Source organism: Diaporthe citri, assembly GCF_014595645.1.
Source record: "Diaporthe citri strain NFHF-8-4 chromosome Unknown scaffold_6, whole genome shotgun sequence".
NCBI classification, from domain to species: Eukaryota; Fungi; Ascomycota; class Sordariomycetes; order Diaporthales; family Diaporthaceae; genus Diaporthe; species Diaporthe citri.
The window spans coordinates 3,991,086-4,015,626 of record NW_025064851.1 but is presented as its reverse complement, the minus strand read 5'-3'; the positions used below and the strand labels follow the sequence as shown (position 1 = coordinate 4,015,626).

General features: G+C 31.7%; 4 protein-coding genes across 4 annotated transcripts; 2 read left to right on the top strand and 2 right to left on the bottom strand.

Moving 5' to 3' along the window:
- Nucleotides 1-307: 307 nt before the first annotated feature.
- On the top strand, nucleotides 308-1,796 carry INS49_013044 (uncharacterized protein; the record flags this gene model as incomplete). Its single annotated transcript, XM_043173746.1, has 5 exons — nucleotides 308-554; nucleotides 652-708; nucleotides 770-812; nucleotides 920-1,682; nucleotides 1,743-1,796. The coding sequence occupies 5 exons, from the start codon at nucleotides 308-310 to the stop codon at nucleotides 1,794-1,796; spliced, it is 1,164 nt and encodes a 387-aa protein (XP_043023043.1).
- A 2,995-nt stretch (nucleotides 1,797-4,791) lies between these two features.
- INS49_013043 (uncharacterized protein) lies at nucleotides 4,792-5,340 on the bottom strand (the record flags this gene model as incomplete). Its single annotated transcript, XM_043173745.1, has 1 exon — nucleotides 4,792-5,340. One exon carries the CDS (start codon nucleotides 5,338-5,340, stop codon nucleotides 4,792-4,794), a length of 549 nt encoding a protein of 182 aa, XP_043023042.1.
- Nucleotides 5,341-7,317: 1,977 nt separating this feature from the next.
- On the top strand, nucleotides 7,318-9,080 carry INS49_013042 (uncharacterized protein; the record flags this gene model as incomplete). Its single annotated transcript, XM_043173744.1, has 4 exons — nucleotides 7,318-7,861; nucleotides 8,031-8,245; nucleotides 8,310-8,519; nucleotides 8,592-9,080. 4 exons carry the CDS (start codon nucleotides 7,318-7,320, stop codon nucleotides 9,078-9,080), a joined length of 1,458 nt encoding a protein of 485 aa, XP_043023041.1.
- A 242-nt stretch (nucleotides 9,081-9,322) lies between these two features.
- On the bottom strand, nucleotides 9,323-9,975 carry INS49_013041 (uncharacterized protein; the record flags this gene model as incomplete). The annotated part of the gene is made up of 2 exons (XM_043173743.1): nucleotides 9,323-9,512; nucleotides 9,572-9,975. 2 exons carry the CDS (start codon nucleotides 9,973-9,975, stop codon nucleotides 9,323-9,325), a joined length of 594 nt encoding a protein of 197 aa, XP_043023040.1.
- Nucleotides 9,976-24,541: the final 14,566 nt, after the last annotated feature.

Genomic DNA, 24,541 nt, shown 5'->3' with positions numbered 1-24,541 from the left:
AAGTGGTATGACTGGTACTCTCCTGATCAGTCACCAGAAGAAAGAAGACTGGTTCTCAAATTAGATTTGTTAATCGTCCCATATGCCTTCATTCTATACTGTTACAGTACGATATATAGGTGATAGCCACGGTAATGCTCTCGGCATTACAACGTCCCTCTTTTGTGGTGTTTGGCGCAATAGGCTTTCTTGTGCCGTAACATATACTGGGTGAAATATATCGACCAGACAAACATCAGTACGTTACTCCCAAGCCAGTCCTGCCACGCAAAGCTGATTCGGGATAGATAATGCCTACGTCTCTGGAATGTCCGAAGAGCTCAACTTCAACGGCAACGAACTTGTCCAGTTCCAAACAATATTTGTTGTAGGCAATGTATTAGGCCTCGTCCCGTTCATCTACCTCTTTCCACGAGTGCCCATGCACTATTTGGTGCCTACCTTAGACCTTGGCTGGGGAATATTCACTCTTTTGCAATACCGCGCACAGAGCTATGGGGAAATTATGGCCTACCGGTTCATGGTCTCCATCTTCGAGGCTTCCTATTTCCCTGGTAAGTGAACGGCGCAATCAACCGTGAAGAGGGGGGCGGGGGCGGACGGTGGTATGCAGTATACCAGAAACGTTGTCTATTTGCTAATGGATTGCAGGTGTCGATTTTGTGTTGGGCTCTTGGTACAAATCCGACGAGATCGGCAGGCGAGGCGGTATGTATCTTCTACGTGGGCCTAACCCTCGGCACTTTGACTGCCAGCCTCCTCCAAGCAGCTGCGACAACCTATCTGGATGGACATAGCGGATTGCCGGGTTGGTAAGCACATCCTTCTCCTTTTACGGCTCTCCATCTTTCATGTTGTGGAATCTTCCCAGAGTGCACCACTTTCGGCTCCGTAGCAGGTGATTAACACGCATGAAAAGGAGATGGCTCTTCGTCATCAACGCGATAATTACTCTTCCACTTGCCTTCATCGGTTACTTCATTTGGCCCGGCACGCCAGCAAAGCCCAACAAGCTCGTGATAAGTGAGCACCAGCTGGCGCTGGCCAGGTCTCGATTGGAATGCCAAGGTTCGGTCGTCAAAAGCGTCCCCTTCTCTTGGTCACTGCTTAAACGAATCTTTAAGAACTGGAGATTCTATATCCTGATCCTCTGGGACGTGTTCTTCTTCAACACCAGCGCCAACACAGCAGCCTTCTTGCTGTGGATCAAAAGTCTACATCGGTATGACATAGCCACGATGAACAATCTTTCCGCTATCAGTCCAGCACTGGGGATCTTCTTCGTCCTCTTCATCAACTTCAGCGCCGATCTATGGATCTCGCGAGCTGCAGCTATTACTCTCGCTTCAGCTTTTAACTTCACCGGGCTCGTGATCCTCGCGGTCTGGAATGTCCCCGAGGCCGCGAAGTGGTTCGCCTTCAGTGTTTCGCATTCGGCTGTGGCTGTCTCTTCGGTGCTCTACGGCTGGGCCAACATCATCTTGAAGGACAACATCGAAGAGAGGGCATTGACGCTTGTGCTGATGACTGCTATTGCCACGTCAACCAACGCATGGATTCCATTGTTGATTTATCCGACCGTGGAGTCGCCACGGTTCCCTAGAGGCCACGTCTACTCGGCTTGCATGGTCTTATGCCTTGTTACAATGACACATAATATCCTACCTTTTTGGAAGCGACGGGTGAGCTTCTTTTTCTCCATTTCTTTTCATATAGCGGTCATTGGCTAACAACTAAGATAGACAACAACGATCAAAGACCGCACAAAGACTTATAGAGGTCGAGCCAGAGACTGAGAGAGTCTCAGCCATCGAAAAAGACATTCAAAGAACCACCGTAGCCAATAGCACCAAGGAAACTGGATCACAGCCCAAGTTGGCTCGCATTCCAGCGGACGGAGTACCAGCAGCTTGAATATATTGAACTCCTTGCAATGCTTGACAAAAAAAACCCATAACTCCTATTTCGCTCCCACAACCAGATATCTATCCAATGCAATTACCCTTAACACCAAAAATTTCTGAAAATTGCTGTCCTCCGACCAGTTTCCTTTATAGCCCACCGCACCCTGCCTCTGCTGCCGCAGATATTACTCCATAGTGCATATGAAAAGAAAACCCCAATTGCAATAGTAACGCAAAACAACTAACAATGCTGTCGATTTATTCTTTCACCGGCGGCTTCCTGGTGCCGGTCTGTAGAATTTCGAGTTAGCAAACACATAGGAGATATAGAGAGCTTGGTCTTGTGGGTTGATCGCAAGAAATTTGCGCTCTGTCGAAAAGCCCGCGACGTTCGGACTATGTGGGCAAAGCAGACACAGCTTCCAGAATTTTCCCTCCATCATCACACATGGTGGAATTATGCTCTTACCCACGCCGATGCGAAAATTAGAAATGTGTCACGTACCGTGTCGTACCCGCTACGGGTCATCTTGACGAAGTAATGTGATGACTGTCTGCTCGACGTCGCACCCGGAGAGTAAAAGATTCCGATGATGCGAGTGTTCCCAAAGAGTCTGTTGTGCTCTTATGAATTTTGGTGGCTTTTGTCGTGTAGGTTGCAGATTGCCGGCAATCGGTCGGCTACACTCCAAGTTGTGTCTCCAGATGTAGTTCGCGTAGCGTTATGAGGACTGACGTGTCTGCTGGGAAGACGGTCCACTGAAATCAACAGTATCAGCAATCTTGCAGTACACTTGAGGCAAGCAAATCCATAATGGCTAGACTTGAGGACTGGAGTTTGTTCAGACTATTCCCCTAGACGCAAAAACACTGAACGCACATTACACTTCTTCTCCCACAGTTCGACTGCTTGTCCGTATTTCACAGGCTCCCGAAACCAAGTTCACAAAAGACCACTGATCCCAGCACTTTTGAACACTGTAGATCACTTTCTCAAAAAAAGCCCCGACCCGTGTCGATACTGGCCAGCCGTGTACCGTCAGATGAGGTATTTAAAGTAACAATCCTGGAGCAATAGGTTTGGGGCTCAGTCTTCCGGCGCGAGATGATGTGCTTAATCGGAGTGGCGGGTAGAATTGTTGTTGCCTTATTGGTGATGGGACATTCTTTATGATCGTGCAGGTATGGAGCCTATAGTCAAACAAACAGGCTTCTTGGGAGGCCGCCGGCCACGATTTCAGAGAGACCCATCGCGGTTGGGATGACAGCACTCAACAAAGCTTTTTTTTCGTATGCGATCCTCCTTTTTAAATCATTTCGAATCCATAGATGATGAACGTTCGCATTTAATCTATGTGGCGCCAACTACCCGCGGCCACGTTGACATCCTCCGGATCCTGACTCCACCCAAGAGCAGCACTTGCAGCCCGAAAAATTTCGAAGCCTCATCCACAGAGAGTTGAGGCCCAATCACGACGTCGACGCAGGCCCGCCGGTTCTCGCAATTGCCAAATCAAATGGCCCAGAGGCACTGGTATGGAGTCGCCATACGCGCCAATGCACCAACTCTGGACGCCCCCCACACATGACCGGCATCGTCTGCAGGAACCACATTACCCATTCTTGACTTCCTGAATAGGCCCGCTGCCGTAGCGAGGACCTGGAGGAATGGGCTTAGGCGTGCCGTCTTGGCCCACTGATCACCAGTTCGCAGCCGTACTGCTGAGACGTGACCCCAAGCTCCGGTTAACCGACGCTCGTTTTTCCCAACCAAGGAATGCGCCATGCTTGGTCGTCCCCCGGCCTGCATGGACGCATGAGCCGCCATAATCGCCGCCCTAGCCGCCGCTGTCGCTGAGGTCAGGCATTGTAATCGCTAAATCTATTGGTACCTGACATTCGGAAGTGATACTACTATTTAGGAATGGTTGAAACCTTCTCGGAAGCCCGTTACAAAGGTGGTTGGGCTGCTGTCCTAGATTGGACCCTGATCTTCTTGCGCTTGATCACGCCGCATAGATGAACATGCAGTGCTGAAACATCAATTCCATAGGTTGATAGTCTGCTCAAGCGGTGCTGCCCAAGCTACGATCTACGGCAACATCGTTGCTGTCTGATCAAACCTGTTGCACAGGTGCATGTACTGGCCAAGGTGATGAGCCTTTGGAAAGGCGGAAGGAATGGCGTCAGCCATAGGCAACAAGATCCAACAATCCTGCCTCACATTGACTAGGACTATGCTTTCTTCGTATGACATTACCTGCTCACGTGCTCCTGTGAAGCAACCCTGCCATCCTTCGCTGCAGGATACCTAGTGATATGGCTAGTCAGAAATACTCCTGCACTTCAGCGGGTCCCTCGGATTCCTCCTTCGTATGAACCAACCTGAACCATGTTGCTACAAGCTGTATGATCTGCATGAGGCGGGTCCCTAAAGCCACGGCCAAGCAAGCTGGCTACACCCAGTCTTTGACGCAGATGAGTACTTCATGATTCACAGGCTCAGGCCAATGTTGGTCAACCCTGCTCTACGCATGTTAAGCCCTGAATAGCCTCAAATACTTTGCACAAGCTTCACATGGCCTTGAATGTTTTGTGGTATTGACAGCAATGTGATTGAAGTGTGATGTGCTGAGACTTTCTGATCAAGCCTCAGTGTTGCATGAACTTTACTGAGGCTTTGAATTTTGTTTGCCTCTGGCGGACAGTTCATAACCCCCTTTCTCCCACTTCAGGAAAAGGTTGGTACAGAACGATGTTCCTCTCTCAATTCCAGAATGACATGCATCCGCCGTACGGTTGTGTAGTGTTTCAGGGCTGTGTTGTCGGCACCACTCTCCTCGGTCCCCTGCCACCTTCCAATTGGTTCTGGAGGACGTCCCTCGCCCTAGCCCTCCTGTGGTGCTGGACTCGATTTCTTCGAGATGAGTCCGGCATCCTCAAAGTCCGACTCGGTAAGGCGAACCTGCAGGCCTGTGAAGATGAAAATCCGATGCACATCATCTTGGAGCACCGTCAAATGCTTGTTCAAGTTATCCTCCAGGTCCCAGGGCTCTGGGTTGTCGTAATCCATCCTTGTCAGGTACAACTCTGCAATTCTGTTGCGGTGGCCGCGCAGCTGTAAAAGTAGCAACGTTATCTGGTTGATGTGGTATCGCGTGATAACAGGGCTTGGATGGTCTTGCCAGCGGTTGAAGAACATTGCTGTTTGATTTGTCGCGGTCCTCATGAGGTCTTTGAGGTAGTCGCATTTCAGAGTCACGTCAAGGTATCGCGTCACGTCGTATTGGCTGAGCTCGTTGACAGCGGCCTGCATGTCGTTGCAAAATGTGTCGAAGCATCTGGTTGTCTGAAGCATCTGGAGGTAGCATGCTTGCGCCTCTGCTCTGAGAGCGGCTCTGTCTGCATCGGCTTGTTGCTGTGCTGCTGGATCCATGCTGGTTTTCAAGAGGAGAATCGCAGAAGGGTCTGGAGAGAGATTGATGTGCTTTTCAGCGTCGTCGAGGACTGTGAGACGATGCTATTTAGCAGTGTCTGCTTGTTCGTGAAAGGTATTTGAAGTTGGTCATGCATGGGAGAAGATAGAATAGGATTTCTGGTATTCAATTGAAAACATTGATTCACCCTGAGTTGTTGCCTGGGTTGCAAACCTTTGGGACGACAAGGCGACTTCAGTCTGGTCACTGTTGACCCGTGGGGTGAGTTTGGGTAGCGCGTCTGTCTGTACCCCCTAAAGCAGCAATTATTTCACAAGATTGCGGGGAGCTCCTGAAAATGTCTAAGAACCAGCATGCTGGACTGCTGGGTCATGCCTCCATCTTTGAGCAGACTCCCGTCCATTTGAGTCTCAGATGCCAGGAGGCTTCCAGCGATTCCCGCATGGTGGCATTCATTGATTCACTATGAAACAGCAAGAGCAATGCGTCTGGATTTGAAGAATTTCTCGACCTCTGTGGGAAGAGAAGGAAGGAGCGAATGGAGCGGCGTGAACTTGGCACCAACTGTTACAGCTGTCCAGGACACCAGGGTAATTGTTGAGCTGGATAAAGCCGTGTCTTTCTTGCTCACGTATGCTGATTCTCTGAAAAGACCAGCCAGCTCACACTCAGATCTTACCCACAATCTAACTGCAAATAGCCTGATTCGCAGTTATTGGAAGTAACCATCTGAACTACTCCAGAGTGCAGAGAATTACTGAGAGCCTAGGAGGCGTGGTGGTGACTTTACAATTCAACTTGATTTTTGATACAAGATGAGACACATTTGGAAGGTATTGTTTCTAGAGCATTATCTTTTGCTGTTTGATTTAGGAGTTTTCATAAGAACTGGAGACAATGTCCTTGCTTTATTCCATGTCTCCGCTGGCTCAAGTTGGCTGTGGCTGTGAGCGGCTAGCTAATTCATTAGGAACTGATTTCTCAGCAGCTACAATATTTTCAGCATAGTCTTTATAAAATCGGTGGTTTTTAGCCTGCATAGTTTGATCAAAGCCTGCAGTCTGTGAATACAGAATGCTCAGAAATAGGTAGCCCCGGTGAAGCCCATATTGTTCTCATCGGGAATGTAATCAGGAGGTAGTGACCTCGATCACCTGGAAACCCTGGATTGTTGCTGGCCCTTATCCAAATCCGAGACTCCATGGACTGTAGTATGGCGATTGGACTGATAAAGGAGAAACGTATATTTCCACAGATCCAGCCGCCTGTGGCCGCTGGCTGAGGTACATTGTGCCGGAAAGCAGACTACAGGTACATGGGCATCACCAATGAAGACTGACGAGTAGGGTTAGGGGTTCTTGGACGACCAGGACGGTAGGTCCATCTGCTTTGGTAAGCAGGCTACTGGGTGTGCGTTCAAAAGATGGAAATGTTCGGCCTTGGACTGCTTCTTGATGGCAGACCACAGCAATGTCGTCACCGATTCGCCATGTAGACGTATGGGATTCTGCGGAAACACAGTTTTTAGCAGAAATCGAAGATTTGGCACATTGGCTAACGGTGACGCGGATCTTGACTTGGCCTGCTGCATCGTGGATGAACGCCTCCAAGTCAGCCTTTGTTCCGTGCTTGTTTGCACATGGAGCCACCTCTGGGATCCGATGACGTCACCGCCCACTTCGGCCTGTACTGACTGTCAAGCCGAGCAGCTGCGTCTTGACTGAGGCGCGGAAAAACCATGTTTATGTCACTTGGCTATGGATCAGGATGTCTGCAATGAGAGCAATAAATATCAAGGCAGTGCAAGCACGGGATGGTCAGCTTCTAGTTCTAGATGGTTGTGCTTGAACAGCCATCAGCATAATCGAGCCGAACTGGCATCTTCCGCCCTCCCAACGTACCATCGAGTCCAGCAAGATAACGGACGGCGTCTTCCTCCCAAGCCCGGCATGAGCGGCTTCCGATAAGCACAGCACATGCTGCAGTCCATCAACAACCGAGTACCTCAGTGCGAGTGCAAGTATCGAAACCCCCAAGTCGACACCATGGCCGCCGAGACGGGCCAGTCCCCGAGGCCCCTGGACCTCGCCATCATCGGCGGCGGCATCTCAGGTATCACTCTAGCGATAGCCTTGTACAAGCGAGGAGTCAGCTGCACCGTCTACGAGGCTGCCTCGGAGCTGACTGGGATCCGCGGCGCAGTACCAATCAGCTGCAATGCCCTGCGTGCTATGGAGCAGGTCGACCGCTGTGTCCTCGGCGCCTACAACCTCGCCTCGACGCGCAACCAATCCGTCTCGAAGAGGGATGTGTGGTGTGACTTCGTGGACGGCATGTCACCACAGCCGGCGACGCATCTCGAGCCCCTGTTTTCCATTCTCGGCGCGGAAAATGTTGCACATAATGTCGTGTCTTGCACACGCTTTCTGGACGAGCTGGTGAGGCTTCTACCAAGGGACACGGTGAGGTTCGAGAAGGAGCTGAAACATGTATTGGATGATAGAATCGGATCTGGCAAGAGTAAGCAGCGTGTTGGATACGTTCACGGTTCTGTACCATTTGGAAAGACCCTTCGCCTTGTGTCGAGAATGTTCACTAGTATTTAGTACTCGGAACAGCGATCGCCATTCTACCATTTTGACATATCTCTTCAAGTATGGAATGTATAATGCTGATCAAGGCGTCGCAGTGCTCATGAAGTTTGGTGATGGCTCCGTGGCAGAAGCAGACGCAATCATTGGCTGCGACGGTGTCAGATCTCGGACAAGAGCCATCATGGTTGGCGAAGATCATCCTGCCGCAATGGCATCTTACACCCACAAATACGCCTACCGCGGCCTCGTGCCCATGTCACAGGCGTCCCTGGCGCTGGGTACGGAGAGGGCGATGAATGCAACATGCTGGGTGCGTGGACGGACAGCCCCGCCCCCCCTACGACCAGAACGAAGAGACTGAAAAAGACCTGCAGCTAGGGAAGAACAGACACTGTATGACGTTCCCTGTGGACCAGGGCCAGAACATGAGCTTTCTGGCCTTCGCGACCAATGACCGCGAGGGTTGGCCGAGTGACAAGACACAATGCCTATCCACAACAAAAGCCGAGGCTTTGGACGATTTCCGTGCGTTTGGTCCAAACGTCAAGCACATTATCAAGCTCGCAACAGGAGACTTCGAGAGGGTGAGTTGACTCCACTTATCAACACGGCCTGACAAAAAGCTTGTGGGACCCGACCACTGACATCAGAAATAGTGGGCGATCTTCGACCTCAGCGATTACACCCTCTCGTCCTATTTTAAAGACAGAATATGCCTGCTCGGCGAAGCAGCACACGGCTCGAGTCCACACCACGAGGCCGGGGCGAGCCTCTGCATCGAAGACGCTGCAGTTTTAGCTTCCCTCCTATCAATTCCAGAAATCAAAGGAACCGAGACTCTCGAAAAGGTCTTTGCAGCTTATGATGCCAACAGACGCGAGCGGACACAATGGCACGTGAAAAGCAGCAGACGTGCAGGAAACCTCGTCGAGTACCTGACCAAGGACGTTGGGAAAGATATTGGCAAGATGGAGAAGGAGCTGAACGAGCGGCTGAACCATATCTGGAATTTCGACATTGAGGATTCGATCCGGGAGGCCACCAAGGATTTACAACGCAGGCTGTCCGTGCCCGGCTTACACAAGTACGACTCTCAGAAGATGCCTTGGTTCTTAAACGAACATAACGGCCTGGAGACCCAGTGAGGCAGAGGCTGGGAGGATTCTATGTATTTTGGGAAGCATGGCGCAATGGGAAGTAGAATATAAAGCATGCAGTACGGTCTTCATGAGCAACGGCGTCAAAAGATGGGTTTCATTTAAAAATAAAGGAGTAATACTAAACCCAGTCAAAATGATTAATCATCCTTCCAAACAGACTTTGGTACCCGTTGCATTTTGGCCAGCCTAATACAAGCTCCGGGATCTCAGTGTTCCCTCACCCTACCCTAACTCTTGACTATGCCCGGAAGAGTTGTCACAGGGACACCGGCCTTTGGACAGCCAATCACCCATGCCACACTATTAGGAGTTTTGTCCCCGAAATCGGGCAGCACTGGGCACTGCATCTGGCCGTAGCTGGGACGTAGATCGGTGGTGTTCTTGCTGAATTTTGCCGTAATGTCCAGTACAGATACACTGAGAAGAGGGCGGTCAGTCAAGCAGGCGTCGTTGCCTCTACTCCAGGGACATCTTACGAGGCAGAAGGCCCATTCAGAAGAGCAACCAAGATCGAACAGGTGCCATAGCTGGCAATCTGGGTGAGGTTGGAGACACTTTGAGTGAACTGGCGGTTGACCTGGAACCAAGTGCCCTTGGGGTGGAGGAAGCCAGTCTGGAACCCGAGGCTGAGGAACGAGCAGTCTGCGACTTTGAGCTCGCAGTCAGGGTCGTCAATGCCAACTAGACCAGGGCCTTCCCATTTGCAGAATGTATGGTCACCGTCATCGCCTGGGTCCCACGAGATCTTGTTGGCCACATATGCCGGTGGACTGCTGCGGGCAGAAAGACCGTCATGTGGAGTAGCCCGGATGTTGGAGACAGAGACAACAGTGGCAAAGATGGAGGCTGGTGCCGGGAGAAGATATCCGAGGAACACCATTCTGCTATTCTGTGATCGGACTGACTGTGAGATGGGTGGATGTCCACAGGAGCAAAGTGAACAGCAGGCGTCTAGTAAGAACAGTGCAGTCTGATCTGGAGAAGAGATGGAGTCTTGAGCTAGAGACGGGAAACTGCTTGGTTACCTACGGATGTGTAGCAGTATTTGGCAATCAGAGGTTAACAGTGAGCAGGCTATTCCGCTGAATGTAACTCATGTTTGCTGGTCGCCAGCCGCTGCATCACTCTGCCGGGGCAAACAATCAAGATCCCCCAGAAACTGGTAACACCGGGTGCCAACATCAATGCTCTCTTTTTCTGTCAGGATAAGCTCTAGGATAGCACTCTTAGTCTGGGCTATGTAATCCCACGATATTCACGGGTGTGACAATGGACTTTGAAAAGCGTTGGATTCCGTTTGCGTATATACTGGTACTTGCCAAATGCATCCGCGTCATCTGCCACCCTAAATAAAGCAACTTGGCATGAAAGAGGGAAGCTTCCCATGAATGTCATGGCCTGCAAAATGTCTCCTGGTACCTATTCGATTGCTCAGTTGATAGCCAGAAAATCATGAAAATCATGGTATGTGAGAAAGGACCTCGGATCTTTCGGAGATGGCAGCAGGTTAATTCTTTGTGTACCAAGCCACCAGGTGGCCAGTCTACTTGGGTTAGCGTACTCTCATTTGCAATCAAACGTATCAAAATGGCGCTAGCAGCCTGCACATAATACATCACATTAAAAATTATATATACTTATTATACCATGCCCTTTCCAACTATTAACTATAATTACTTATCTTATAACCCTTTTTACGCTATGCCTTTTACTACGCTATATATTTTAATTATTGCGAATTAATTTATAATAGTTTTATAATTATATTTTATTGCTTAACCCCCTTAAAGTTTCATATAATTTAAGGGCTATTAAATATTAACTAAATAAATAATATTATTATTGCAAGAATTATAAAGTATTTTAAGGTATGGACAGAATTGTAAATTTATATCCAGATACAAAATATAAATATAAATATAAATATAAATATAAAAAAATCCTAAATATAAATATAAATATAAATATAAATATAAAAAAAATCTTAAATACAAATATAAATATAAATACAAAATTCTATATTTAAATATAAATATAAATATAAATATAAATATAAATACCATATTAATATTTATATCTATATTTATATCTATATTTAAATATAAATATATAAAGAAGCCAAATATAAATATAAATATAAATATAAAAAAATACAAATATAAATATAAATATAAATACAATATCTATATTTAAATATAAATACAAATACAGTATTTATATCCAGATACAGATATAAATACAATAAATACAGATATAATCACAACTTTAAGTATGGATTTATAAGCTAAGAAAGAGAAATTTAATTATTAGCATTATTATTAAGCTTAAAAACTCATATAAGGCTGTTTAATTAACTAACTTTTATTATAATATATATAATTTAAGTTTTAAATATTTACCCTTTTTAATATATTATCTTATTACTTAAGCCCTTTTTAATTATCTTACTTTAAAGAATAATTTATATTAAGATAAAATATAATAATAATTATTAAAAAACTTTAACTTATTTATTTTTATAAGTATTATTAATTAAGCATTTAAGGAAATTAAATAAAATAAAAAGATTATAAGTATAATTATTACTTAATAAAATTATTTTATTTAAGTTAATTAAATTATTAAAACTTAAAAACTTTATATAAATTAATTTATCTTTATTAATAAGTTTAATATATATAAAAGAAATAAGCTATAATATATAAAATAATTATTAAAGGGTATTAAGCTAAAGAAACTTATATTTAAAGGTAATAAAAATTATAATATGCAATATTAAATACTTTTAGCATTTATAATTATAAGCATACTTAATTTATTTATATATAAAGGTAATATAAATAGTTAAAACTTTATTAACTTTATTAAAAGTAAGGTTTTACTTAAAATATTATTATTTTTAAGACTTAACTTAATGCTAATAATAAATAATGCTAATTTTTACTTTTATAATAACCTTTAATAAATATATAATTAAGCTAGCATTTAACTTAAATATTTACCTTTATATTTACTTAATCTTAACTTAATTTAAGCATTTTTTAATAATTTTAAAAAGTATATTTATTGCTACTTTTAATATTATAAAGATTAATAATATATATAAAAGAATTAATAATAATTTCTTATTAACTTAATATATAAGGTTGCTTTAAATATAAAAGTAATTTAAGGTTATTTTTAAAAGGCTATAGTTTTTAAATTAAAGCAAGCTTAAATTAATTAAATAGCTAATTAATTATATACTTTAATATATATATTAATAATATATATAATTTTTAAGCTTTAATTATTATTATAAGCGTTATAATATATAAATAACTTAAGTGCTTTTAATAATATATATTATTATATTTATTAATTAAGTTAATTATAATGCCTTAATTATAACTTAATATATGTTAATAATTATAAGGTATATATTTACAAAAAATATATTATAAAAAAAAGCTTAATTAAATAAATTAAATAATATATTATTTATTTTTAAATGCTTATTAAAAAGTTTTTACCTTAAAGATAATTAAATATACTTAATGCATAAAATAATAATATATAATATTAACGCAGTTAATATTTAAATAATTAACTTTATATAATTATACCTTTATTAAAAAAAGTTATATATATAATATAAGTTTTATATTAAATAGCTTTATTTTTACGCTATTAAATAAGCAATATTTTATATATATATAATATTAAAAAGTTAGTTGCCTTAGGTAGTTAAAATAAGGAATATATATAAAAAAGTATATTAATTATAAGTTAGCTTAATGCTTAATTAACATACTTATAATTAAACTTATAACCTTTTTATTATATATTAAGTTTAATTATACTTATGCTAATTAGCTAATAAATTAACTTAATAATTAATATATTTTATTAAAAAGTAATAACCTTATAAATAAAGGAAGGTGCGGATTAATACTTATAGCTAAGTAATTATATAAGGGCTAGCGTTGGTATATAATAATTAAGTTAAATTAGCTTTAATTTAAAAAAAAGTATATTAATTAATTATTAAATATTAAGGCTATTTAAAGGTTATAATTATATCTTATAAGATTGCTTTTTTAAATATTAATAATATAAAAAGGTAATAAGTAAATATTATTAAGTAATAAAAAAAAAGGTTTAATAATAACAACCTTTTTAATAATTTAAAGCAATAAAATTAAACCTATAACCTTTTAATTATATAATATATTAATTATTATTGCTTTAAATTATTAAAGATTCTTTATTATTAAATAAAAGGTAATGAAAAAGGTAGTTTATATAGCTAGAAAAGGCATAAGCTAAGGTAAGTATGTTATATATATATATTAACTTTAAATTACTATAATATTATTAAAAAAAATTTAAATATAATATAATTTTTATATTAAATAATTTAGTTTTTTTCTTTTTATTAATAATATTATTATTATAATTAGCATTAAATTTATAAAGAAAATTAATATTTTATATTAAGGTATAATAAGTATAAGTAGGTTGAGCTAATTTATAAAACTTATTATATTATAAGCATTAATATTAACTTTATTACTTTTTATTTATTATTATTATAATAATAAAAGCAATCTTTAAAATATTTTTTTATATATAATTAATAAGTTATAATTAATTACTTTTAATAGCAGCATTATTTCCAAAGCCCTTAATTACCTTTAAAAGTATTAATAGGCTTAATATACCATTCTTTAATATATTGCATTTTTATATAAAGTCCTTTATATATTAATAAAAAAAGCTTTTTAAATTCTTCTTAAATTAATAATTAATAAACTACTTATTTAGTTATATTAAAAAGTTTTTAAGCATACTTAAGCTTGCATTTTAAAGCTTTATAGCTAAGTAATTTATTTCTTGCTTTTCTTAATAATAATAGGCCTTTTAATAATATATATATTAAAAAAGTTATTTAGTAACTTATTACCCTTAAGGCTATTAAGTATTATTAAGGATAATAAAAATATTAATAAATAATATAATAAAGGCAGCATAATCCTTATTACTAGCACTTTAATGAAAGAAAGGGCTATAAGCAGCATATATATATATTTAGCTGCCTATAATACTGGCAGCAATAAAGTTAATTATTAAAGTATTAAATGGCCGTTAAGGGTATTTATAAATGCTAACATAAGCTAATTATTATCGCTATTACCTTTATTAATATTAATAATATTCTCGCTATTTATATTACTTTTACCTAGCTTAAATATATTAGCTTTGCTTAGGCGCCTTAATATAGCTAAGAAAATATTATTATTTAACTTAAGGGTTAAGAGGGTATTAAATACTTTAGCTTAACTGCCTTGCTTTTAATTAATATAGCAAAATAACGCTTAGTTATATATATTTTTAAGGATATAGTTTAAAAAAGCCCTTTTTTATTTCTTTTTAATTAAGTTAACTTACTTAAGTAGGTCGTTATATATAAGGGCTAAATATATCCTATCCTTTTTAATAAAGCATTATATTATTAATTTTACTTTTCTTTTATAATTAAAATAATATCCTTTATTATAATACTTTAATTATTAACTTAATTAAGCAAATAGCTTAATTTTAATATTTTTTTAAATAATAATAGCTTTTTATATAATTATAATTTTTATAAACCTTAATAAAAAACTTAATTAATTGCTTAGCTAAGAAATATTATTAATATTAGCATTAAACTACTTAATTTAAAACAAGTTATTTTCTTTTACTTTTATAATAATAGCTTCTTTAATTTTATAAAATTAAATATTAATAAAGCCCTTAAACGTTAATAATAATATAATTAAACCCTATTAATACTTTAAGATAATATAAGGTATAATAAATATTTAAAATAAGTATATAATATTTAAAATAAGTATTACCTTATTATTAACTTACTTTATAAGGTTATATATTAATAATTAAATACTTTTAAGGTTAGTATTTATTATTTATTAATTAAAATATATAAGTTTTAATGCATTACCTTTTCTTAATTAAATTATTATAACAAGAAAGTTATGCTTTACTTAATAATTTTTAAGGTTAATAATAACTTACTTTTTAAAATCCTTTAGCTATTTATTAAGCTAATTAATAAAAAGATTGTTAAATTTATTACATTATCCTTTTAAGTATTTTATTAAAAGGATAAATAAAAAAATACCCTTAAATTAACTAGCTAAATTAATTAAAAAAAAAGAAAAGGCTATTTTTATATTTATATATATTTTAATCTTTGTGGTTATGGACGTGCCATAGGGGGACAGCAGCACTATGAGCGATAGGCATTATGAGCAATTAGCACTAGAGCACCGGCAGGCAAGGATTACGTGCAGCAGCACGTAACCACCCCAGATAGTTTATAGCTAAAGGAAGGTTTTGCAGCCTACGGCTACAACCCTCCTTTCTTTTATATAATTAATTTAAATATAATTAGTTTGCTATTAACTAATATACGTTAACTTAATTAATATTAATTAATAATTACTTATAGGTAGTTATAAATAATAAGGTAAGCAAGCAATAAATTTATATCGCTATTAATTAAGCGGTAACTATTAATAATGGGAATTATTATAATTAAGTTGCAATATTTACATTAAATAGTTAATATTAATATTATAAAGATAGGTAATTATTAATAATAAAACCTTACTTAATTAAGTATTAATAATTATACTATAATTAAAATTAATAAAAAGAAATTAATAATGCCTTAACCTTTTTATTATAAAGATTTAACTTATTAATTAATAAGTTCTTAGTAATGCCTTGGATTTATTAACTATATAATGCATTTTATTATATAATTAATGCCAAGAATGCTTATAGTTACTTTACTTTAATATAAATAATAACTTATATTTACTTAAGTTAATAAACACTTTTTAATAAATACTCTTTTATTACATAATTAATACTCTCTTTTTATACTTTAAAATAACCTTATTATATCCCCTTAATTACCCTTTTTCTTTTCCCTTATATATAAATTACCTAAATATTTTAATAGCTTAATAAGATGGCTAAATTTAATAGCAATATTAAGGAGATACCTTTAAATATTAATAATGCTTTTATGCAAGAACTTTAATTATTCTTTAACCTTAATAAAAGGTTTTAAAATTAATAAGTTAATCTTAGCTATTAAGATAAATTAATAATAAAGGTAAATAATATAATTAATTAAGTAAATGCTATTATTTTTAAGTTTATAGAAAAAATAATAAGGCGTTAAGATATAAATAATAATTTACTTTAATGCTTTATAGAAAACTTTGCTTCTTAAGATATAATAATATTTAAGAAATTAATTATTATTTAAAACTTTAAGAAATTCCTTTAGGAAAAAGGAGTTAATATTAAAGGAAGCATTAATAAGTAATATGCTAATTTAAAAGTATTGCTTATATATAATAAATGTCCTTTATAACGAAAAAAGGAATTATATAAGGCGGCTAATATATATAAACTTTTTAAGTTTTATACTTAATGGCTTTAATTTTAAAAGCTAAAGATAATAAGTATTTAAGAAATACTTGCTATTTAAGAAATTTAAGAGACTTTAGCTTTTAATATGGTTTCGCTATTTATAGCTTCTTTTTATTAAAACTTAAAGCAATTAATTCCTTTTATTAAAGATAATGAAGGATCTTAAAGATTATAACCTCTTTATTCTTAATTATTTATGGAATTAAAATAAAACATTATTTAATTAACTTTCTTATAATAAGTACCATAATTATTATCTTATAAAAAAGAAACCCTTAATTAATTAAATATAAGGGCTTTCTTAAAATACTAAGAAATATTATCTTAATAAAAACTAAGTTTATTAAAATACTTAAAAACTTTATAACTTAAAGGATAATTTATAAGCATTCCCTTTAAAGAGTTAATATGTTATGGGCTGGCCCCAAGGGGGCTACAAGCTGGCTAGCGCCTTCTTCCATAAGCTGCAAAGCAGCAACCTTTTAACTAAGCCAAAAGGTACATAATAATCCAAGCTCCCTTAAATTATCTAGCCACACTATATAAGGCTTAGGCAATAGCCTAAGCCCATTACATAGCCCCTTCCCCCAAAACCCCCTTAATATAATAATATAATTACCTCTAAGGCTTACCTATGATATTGCCTTTTAAGCCAAGGTTTTTTTTTATAAAAAGGGTACCCACATTTACTTACGGCAAATATAACTTAAACCCTTAATCCTAAAGCTTAAATTATTTATTATAAGTTAATTTTAAGGGGGCTATAAGCTGGCTAGCGCCTTCTTTTATAAGCTGTAAAGTAGCAACCTTTTAATTAGGCTAAAAAGTATATAATAATCCAAGCTCCCTTAAATTATCTAGCCACACTATATAAGGCTTGGGCAATAGCCCAAGCTCATTACATAATAAAAACTTTATACTTAGCATTATTATTTATTATAGCATTAAAATCTTTATAAGCATATAATTTATATTAAGATTTACTTTTTTAAGAAATAATAAATAATTTTTTTAATGTTAATAGCAATATATAATTTAGCAAAATATAAGATAAAAATAAGAATTAAGGCGGTGAATTATATAATTTACTAAATAATAAGATAAGAATTTTTCTTAATATTTATTAAATAATAAATATTAAACTTAAATAATTTTATATAATATTTTTCTTAATTTTTAAAGATTATGCTAAAATTTATTATATTTATTATATTAATATAAGGTTTTTTATTTATAATATATATTTAAAGCTTAAAGCTTACTTTAATATAAAGGTTAATTATTAATAATACTTTTATAATTAAACCTTAATTATATTTAATGGGATGTATATTAACTTAAAAAACGTTAATAAGCATCCTTAAAAGGTTTTTACTATAATATTTAATAAATTATAATTATATTAATAAGCACTTAATATACTTTATTAAAGGAATAACTTTTTATAAATAATAATTATTCGCGCTTATATAGGCATGCTAAAATTATAATATATATTTTTTAATTTTAAGTATTTATATAAAGCATTATTTTTAAAATTAAGATTTTTTCTTAAACTTAATTTTTAACGTAATGCTAGTTAATATTATAATAAAAATAATTAAAATATTAATAACAAGGGAAATAAAGCATATTATATTAACCGTTAATATTAAGATAATAAGTTATTAAGTTATAATAAATATAGCTAAAAAGGCTTTAATTATAATAACTTTAATTAAGGTAATTTTAATTAAGATAACTTTAATAATAATAGCTTTTATTTTTAATATAACTTTTATTATAATAATTAATAAAATACCTTAAGAAATAAGAAGTATTATATTTACGGCAAGATTAATTATTAATTTTGTAATGAGCTTAGGCTGGAAACCCAAGCCTTATATAGTATAGCTAGGTAATTTAAGGGAGCTTAAATTATTATATACCTTTTGGCTTAATTAAAAGGTTGCTGCTTTTATAGCTTATAGAAAAAGGCGCTAGCCAGCTTGCAGCCCCTTTAAGGCCAAGCCCATAATAAATAATCCAAGCTTTAGAATTAAGGGTTTAAGTTATGTTTACCATAAGTAAATGCAGGCACCCCTTTTATAAAGAAAATCCCTAGCTTAAAAAGGCGATATTATAAGTAAGCCTTGAGGGTAGTTATATCATTATATAAGGAGGGAGCCTTAAAAAAAGGGGCTATATAATGGGCTTAGGCTGGAAGCCTAAGCCTTATATAATGTGGCTAGGTAATTTAAGGGAGCTTGGATTATTACATACCTTTTGGCTTAGTTAAAAGGTTGCTGCTTTTGCAGCTTATAAGAAAAGGCGCTAGCTAGCCTGCAACCCCTTTAGGGCCGAGCCCATAACAAATTTTTAAATTACTTATTAACAAAGTATTAATAACGCTATAATTAATATTTTGCATAAGCAAAGTATATTAACTATAAAATTATTAATATTAATTATATTATATTTCTTATTAAATATAAGGAACTTAATATAAGAATTACTTTTAATAAGAAAGAAAATAATTATAAGGATAATATTAATAAGAATAAAAAGGATATAATATTTATTATTGCTTTTTAATTTATTTTAATTAAGAAATATATTTATACTTAATTTTAAGGCATTATCTTTAATATAAGTACTATAATCTTTTTTATAGTAAGATATAAATAATATCTTGCTCTTTAATATAAAAACCTTTTTATTTAACTTAATACCTTATAAATAGGAAAAGCATTTATTAAATTTAATAAGGAATTATAAGCTTTATCTTTAAAAATAGTAATAATAAAGGTTATAATTAGTTTAATTACCTTTTATATTATTAAAAAATATATTTTTTTCTTGCTTTATATAAGCAATATAAATACATTATATATTTATTTATGAAATATAATAAATAAATTAATTTAATAATAATTAAATAGCTTTAAAAAGATATTTTTAATTATTTAAAAATAGGGATATTTATAATACTTTTTATATACCCTTATTATATTTTTTATAAAAAAGAAATTATATTAATTATATTAATATTTTAAATACCTATTAATTAAATATTTTAATTACTTATTAAAGAATGCTAAATATAATATAAAAGCAGAAATTTTAAAAACTATTATAAAGTTTTATCATTATTACTAGCTTTATAATTTTGCTTTATAAAGATTTAAGTTTACTTTAAAAGATAATTATAACTTTAATTATAAGATTATTATTAATATTATATATTTTTTTAAAAATAAGCTTATTTTTATTTTTATTAATTTAATAATAATGTTTTAAGTAACTTAGCTTTTTAAGTTATTTTTAATTAAAGATATATAGAAGGTACTTTATAAGTATTAAATTAATACTTATTTTAGCCTTTTTAATTAAATTTTTTATAATATTAATATAAACTTTATATTTATTAAGTTTTAAAGAATAGCATAAATAATAAAAATTACTTATAAATAAGTTTTAATAAAAGCTTATTAATTTATTAATAAGGTTAAATGCTATTATATTCTTCTTTAATAAGCATTTAATATTTTATATATTAAATTAATTATTATTTATATAAAAAAGGTTATTTTTTAAATAATAATAAAGGCTATTAATAATACTTATAGCTTTTAAGGCATTATATTTATATTACTTATCTTTAAGGCTTATTTATATCTTATAAAAAACTTAGCTTTAACTTTTTTAATATAAAAGTAAGTTAAAGTTATTAAAATAATTATAAAGTTTTTAAGGAAAATAAATATTAAATAATAAGTAAATATAGTTTTTAATACTTATAATAAACTTAATATTATAAAAACTTTTAATTTATAATTATAAAGTAATATAAAAGTATAACGAGAAAAGAATAAATAATAAGGCTTATATAAATTTTTTGCTATTAATAATTATAACCTTACTTTAAATCTTTTAAATAACTTAATAATTTTTTAATTTATAATAATATAGCTATATTATTATAATAAGATAAAGAATGCTATAATTTAAACTTTATAGCTAAATAATAGTTTGCAATATATTATATATTTTAAGCTAAATCCTTTAAATATATACTTAAATTCTTTAAGATTAAGATAATAAAAATAATCTTTAAAAGTAAAGAATAAACTAAAGATTTTTGCTAAGGTATTTTTAGCATAAATATTTATTATTTAAATATTTTTTAATTAAATATTTATTATTTAATATAAGAAAAATAATTATAAACTTATATTAAAGCTTTAATAAAATAATATAATTATTATATTTAAAAACTTATTTAAGGAATTTAATTATAAAAAAGTATTAAACTTAATTAAATATAATATTTTTAAGTTTATACTTTATAATAAGAAAATATATAATAATATATAACTCTTTAAGTTTTAAATAATATATAAAATTAAAAGTAAGATTAAGAAGCCTTATAAAAAGTTATGTTTTATAATAGCTAATTATAATAATTATAATAAGAAAAAGATTTTTACTTAGTTTCCTATTATTTAATAATTAAGTTAATAACTTTTAATTACTTTAGCATTATTTATTCTTTAATAAAGAATATATATTAAGCTTTAAAATATTACTTAAGCCTATTTATAATTAAAGTTAAAGCTTAAATATATAATACTTATAAGGTTATTATTAAACATTTATAATAAATATCCTTTTAATATTATTATACATATTATTAAATCTTTATATAATATTACTAAGTTTAATATATATTAATAAATAATATATTATAAATATTATTATAAAAAATTAAGCATAATTATCTTTATTTATAATCCATGCTTTTTTATTTTAAATAATAATATAAATAACTTTAACATTATAGCTATATAAATAAATAATATTCTCTTTATTATTACTTTAATATTCTTAATAAAAAAAAAGAAGATTAAAAAGGCGGATATTTAATGTAAGTTAAAGATAATACTTACTCTTAAAATAATACTTAACTTTAATGATATAAAGATTATTATTATAAAGGATAGTATTATTAATATATATTAAAAGGGTTAGGGCATAAAGATTACCCTTATTTAAATTACCTTTCTTAATTAAGGATAATAATATATTAAGTAACGGGCTTATAATGCTTACTTAGCTTTTATTTATTAATTAAAAGCTGCATTTAATTTTTTTATAGCTACTTAAATTATTAATTTAAGTAAAAAAGATTATATTAAGCTTAATAAAAAGCTTTAATAATAAGCTAATTATCTTAAATGCGGTATATAATATATATTATTTAACTTAATTATAATTAAATTGCTTATCTTTATTAATAATTCTTTTATTAATAATTAAAATCTTAGCTTTTAAATAAACTTTATTATTATTTTTATTAATAAAACTTAAGGCAATAACTTTATAAAATTAAATATTTATAATAATATTATTTATTAATTCTTTATTAAGTATAAAAAAGTTATTAAAAGCGTTTTAGCTTTTAAGATTTATAATATAGTTTATAAATTTAATATAAATATTATTTTAATAGCTACTTTATATTAAATTATTATTTATTTTAATATTAATATTATTCCTTTTATAATTTATATAAATTTATATTTTTTATATAAATACTTAGTTAAGCTTAGTATAATTAAAAAGAAATGCCTTATAATTAACTTAATAGCACTTTAATAATTATATAAAAGATATAAGATTTTTAAAATTTAATGGATTGTTAATAATTGCAACTTAATAAATGCCTTTATAAAGGGTATATTAAATAAAACTTTTAAATAGCTTATAAGTATTAATAAAATTATAATTAAGGTATAAGGATATATTAATTAAAAATAGTTATTTATTTAAGTAAAAAGAAAAGGTATATTAAGGCTTAATGTATTACTTATTATTAAAGAAAATATTTAAATAAGAGTTAATAAAAGTTAATAAGTTAAGTTAATTATAAATAAGGCTATAAAGAAAAAATTATTAAAGCAATTTAATCTTTACTTTTATTTAATAAAAGTATATAAAATTAGCAAAAGTTTAAATTTTCCTTTTATTAATTAATTATAAATTACCTTAAGGAATAATATAATATAGCTTATATTTGAAATTACTTTCCTCTTAAAGGCAAACCTTATAACTAAGATTTTTATAATAATGCTTATGCATTAAGGGTTTAAGTAATAAGGGTTATTATTATTTTATAAGCATTTAAGTTGCTAGCTTATGTTTAATGGGCGTTCTTAATTAAATTTCATAGTTTAATACTTATATATTAATCTTATATATATTTTTATTTATTAACTTAATTAATATTAAATAATTTCTTAATATTTAATTTTTTTCCTTTATTTAAATACTTTATTTATTAACTTTTATAACTTATTTTATTTATCCTTTCTTTATAATTAATCAATCTTTATTTAATTATGGAAATTAAGTATAATTAAGCTTAAGCTAAATTAAATTAAGGTATATTATAAGCTAAAAATTAAATAATAATGTTATTAATTTAAGGGTTTGGTTTAATTCTTATTTAATTTAGGCGTTATAAGCAATAAAAGCATAAATTTATAAAATGCATTATAAATAAAACGTTTATATAGTAAAAGCAATAATTTACGCTTTATTAATTAATGTAATTAAAATAATTTATTATATATAATTATTAAAATAACTTTTATTTATTAATTATGTACTTTAATGAAATAATTAACCTTTAACTCTTTAATAATAACCCAAGCCTTTTTATATGCTTGCTTTTTATAAGTATTTAGCATAATTAAATAAGCATATATCTTTAATTAATTTAATTAATTAATAAATTTAAACTTAGCGGCTTTAAGTTTAATTTAATTTCTTTTTCTTATATACTTTTTAAAAGCATGTATAAATTACTTAATTAAAGATTATTAGTATGGTTATGAATGTGCTATAAGGGGATAGCAGCATTATGGATAATAGGCACTATAGGCAATTGGCATTAAAGCACTGGCAGGCAAGGGTTACATGCGGCAGCACGTGACCACCCCAGATAGTTTATAGCTAAAGGAAGGTTTTGCAGCCTATGGCTGCAACCCTCCTTCCTTTTATATAGCTGATTTAAATACAACCAATCTGCTATTAACTAACGTACGTTAACCTAATTAACAATCTTAATATTATTATAAAGAAAGTTATTAATAGCAGTTTTTTTAATAATTTTTTAAATATTATTATTTTTAATAATAAAAGAGTTAATAAAAAAATTAATAAAGGGGTTTTTATTAATATAAATAAAAGGATTTAGCTCCTTTTTATTATTTTTAATAAAGCTACTTTTTAATAATAATAATAATAAGGGTAGCTTTAAAAGTATCTTTTTTAATAATAATAACTTCCTTTTTATTAATAGCTTTTAAATAAGCTTTATTAATAATAATAAAAAAGGCTTTGCCTTTAGCTTAATAATTATTTAAAACTTCTTTATAAAAAGATTATTAAATGCTATAAATATAATATTTTTCTTTTTTATAAATGCTATATTTATTAACTTTAAAGAATTATTATTAAAAATAATATAATATTTAAGCTAAGATTATAATTAATAAAAGTTATAATTTAAAGGCTTATAATTATTATATAAAATTAACTTTAAGGTATATATAATAATAACCTTATTTAAAGGCTTTATAGCATATAAATACTCTTATTAACCATAATTATATATAAATAAATAATGCTTAGCATTAATTATACCTCTTTAGAGCTTTAACAGAGCATTAGCGGCTTTTATAAATCTTAATGATAAGTTAAAAAGCAAGAAATTATATTTAAGGGTAACCGCTATATATGGCAATTAATATATAAGCATTTAACAGCAATAATAACCTTAATAAGTATGTAAATTAACAATATTAAGGGTATTAATTAGCGACATAATAAGTATATACGATTTTTGGTGTGGTATATTATGTGCGAGTCGCTAGCGCCATTTTGATACGTTTGATTGCAAATGAGAG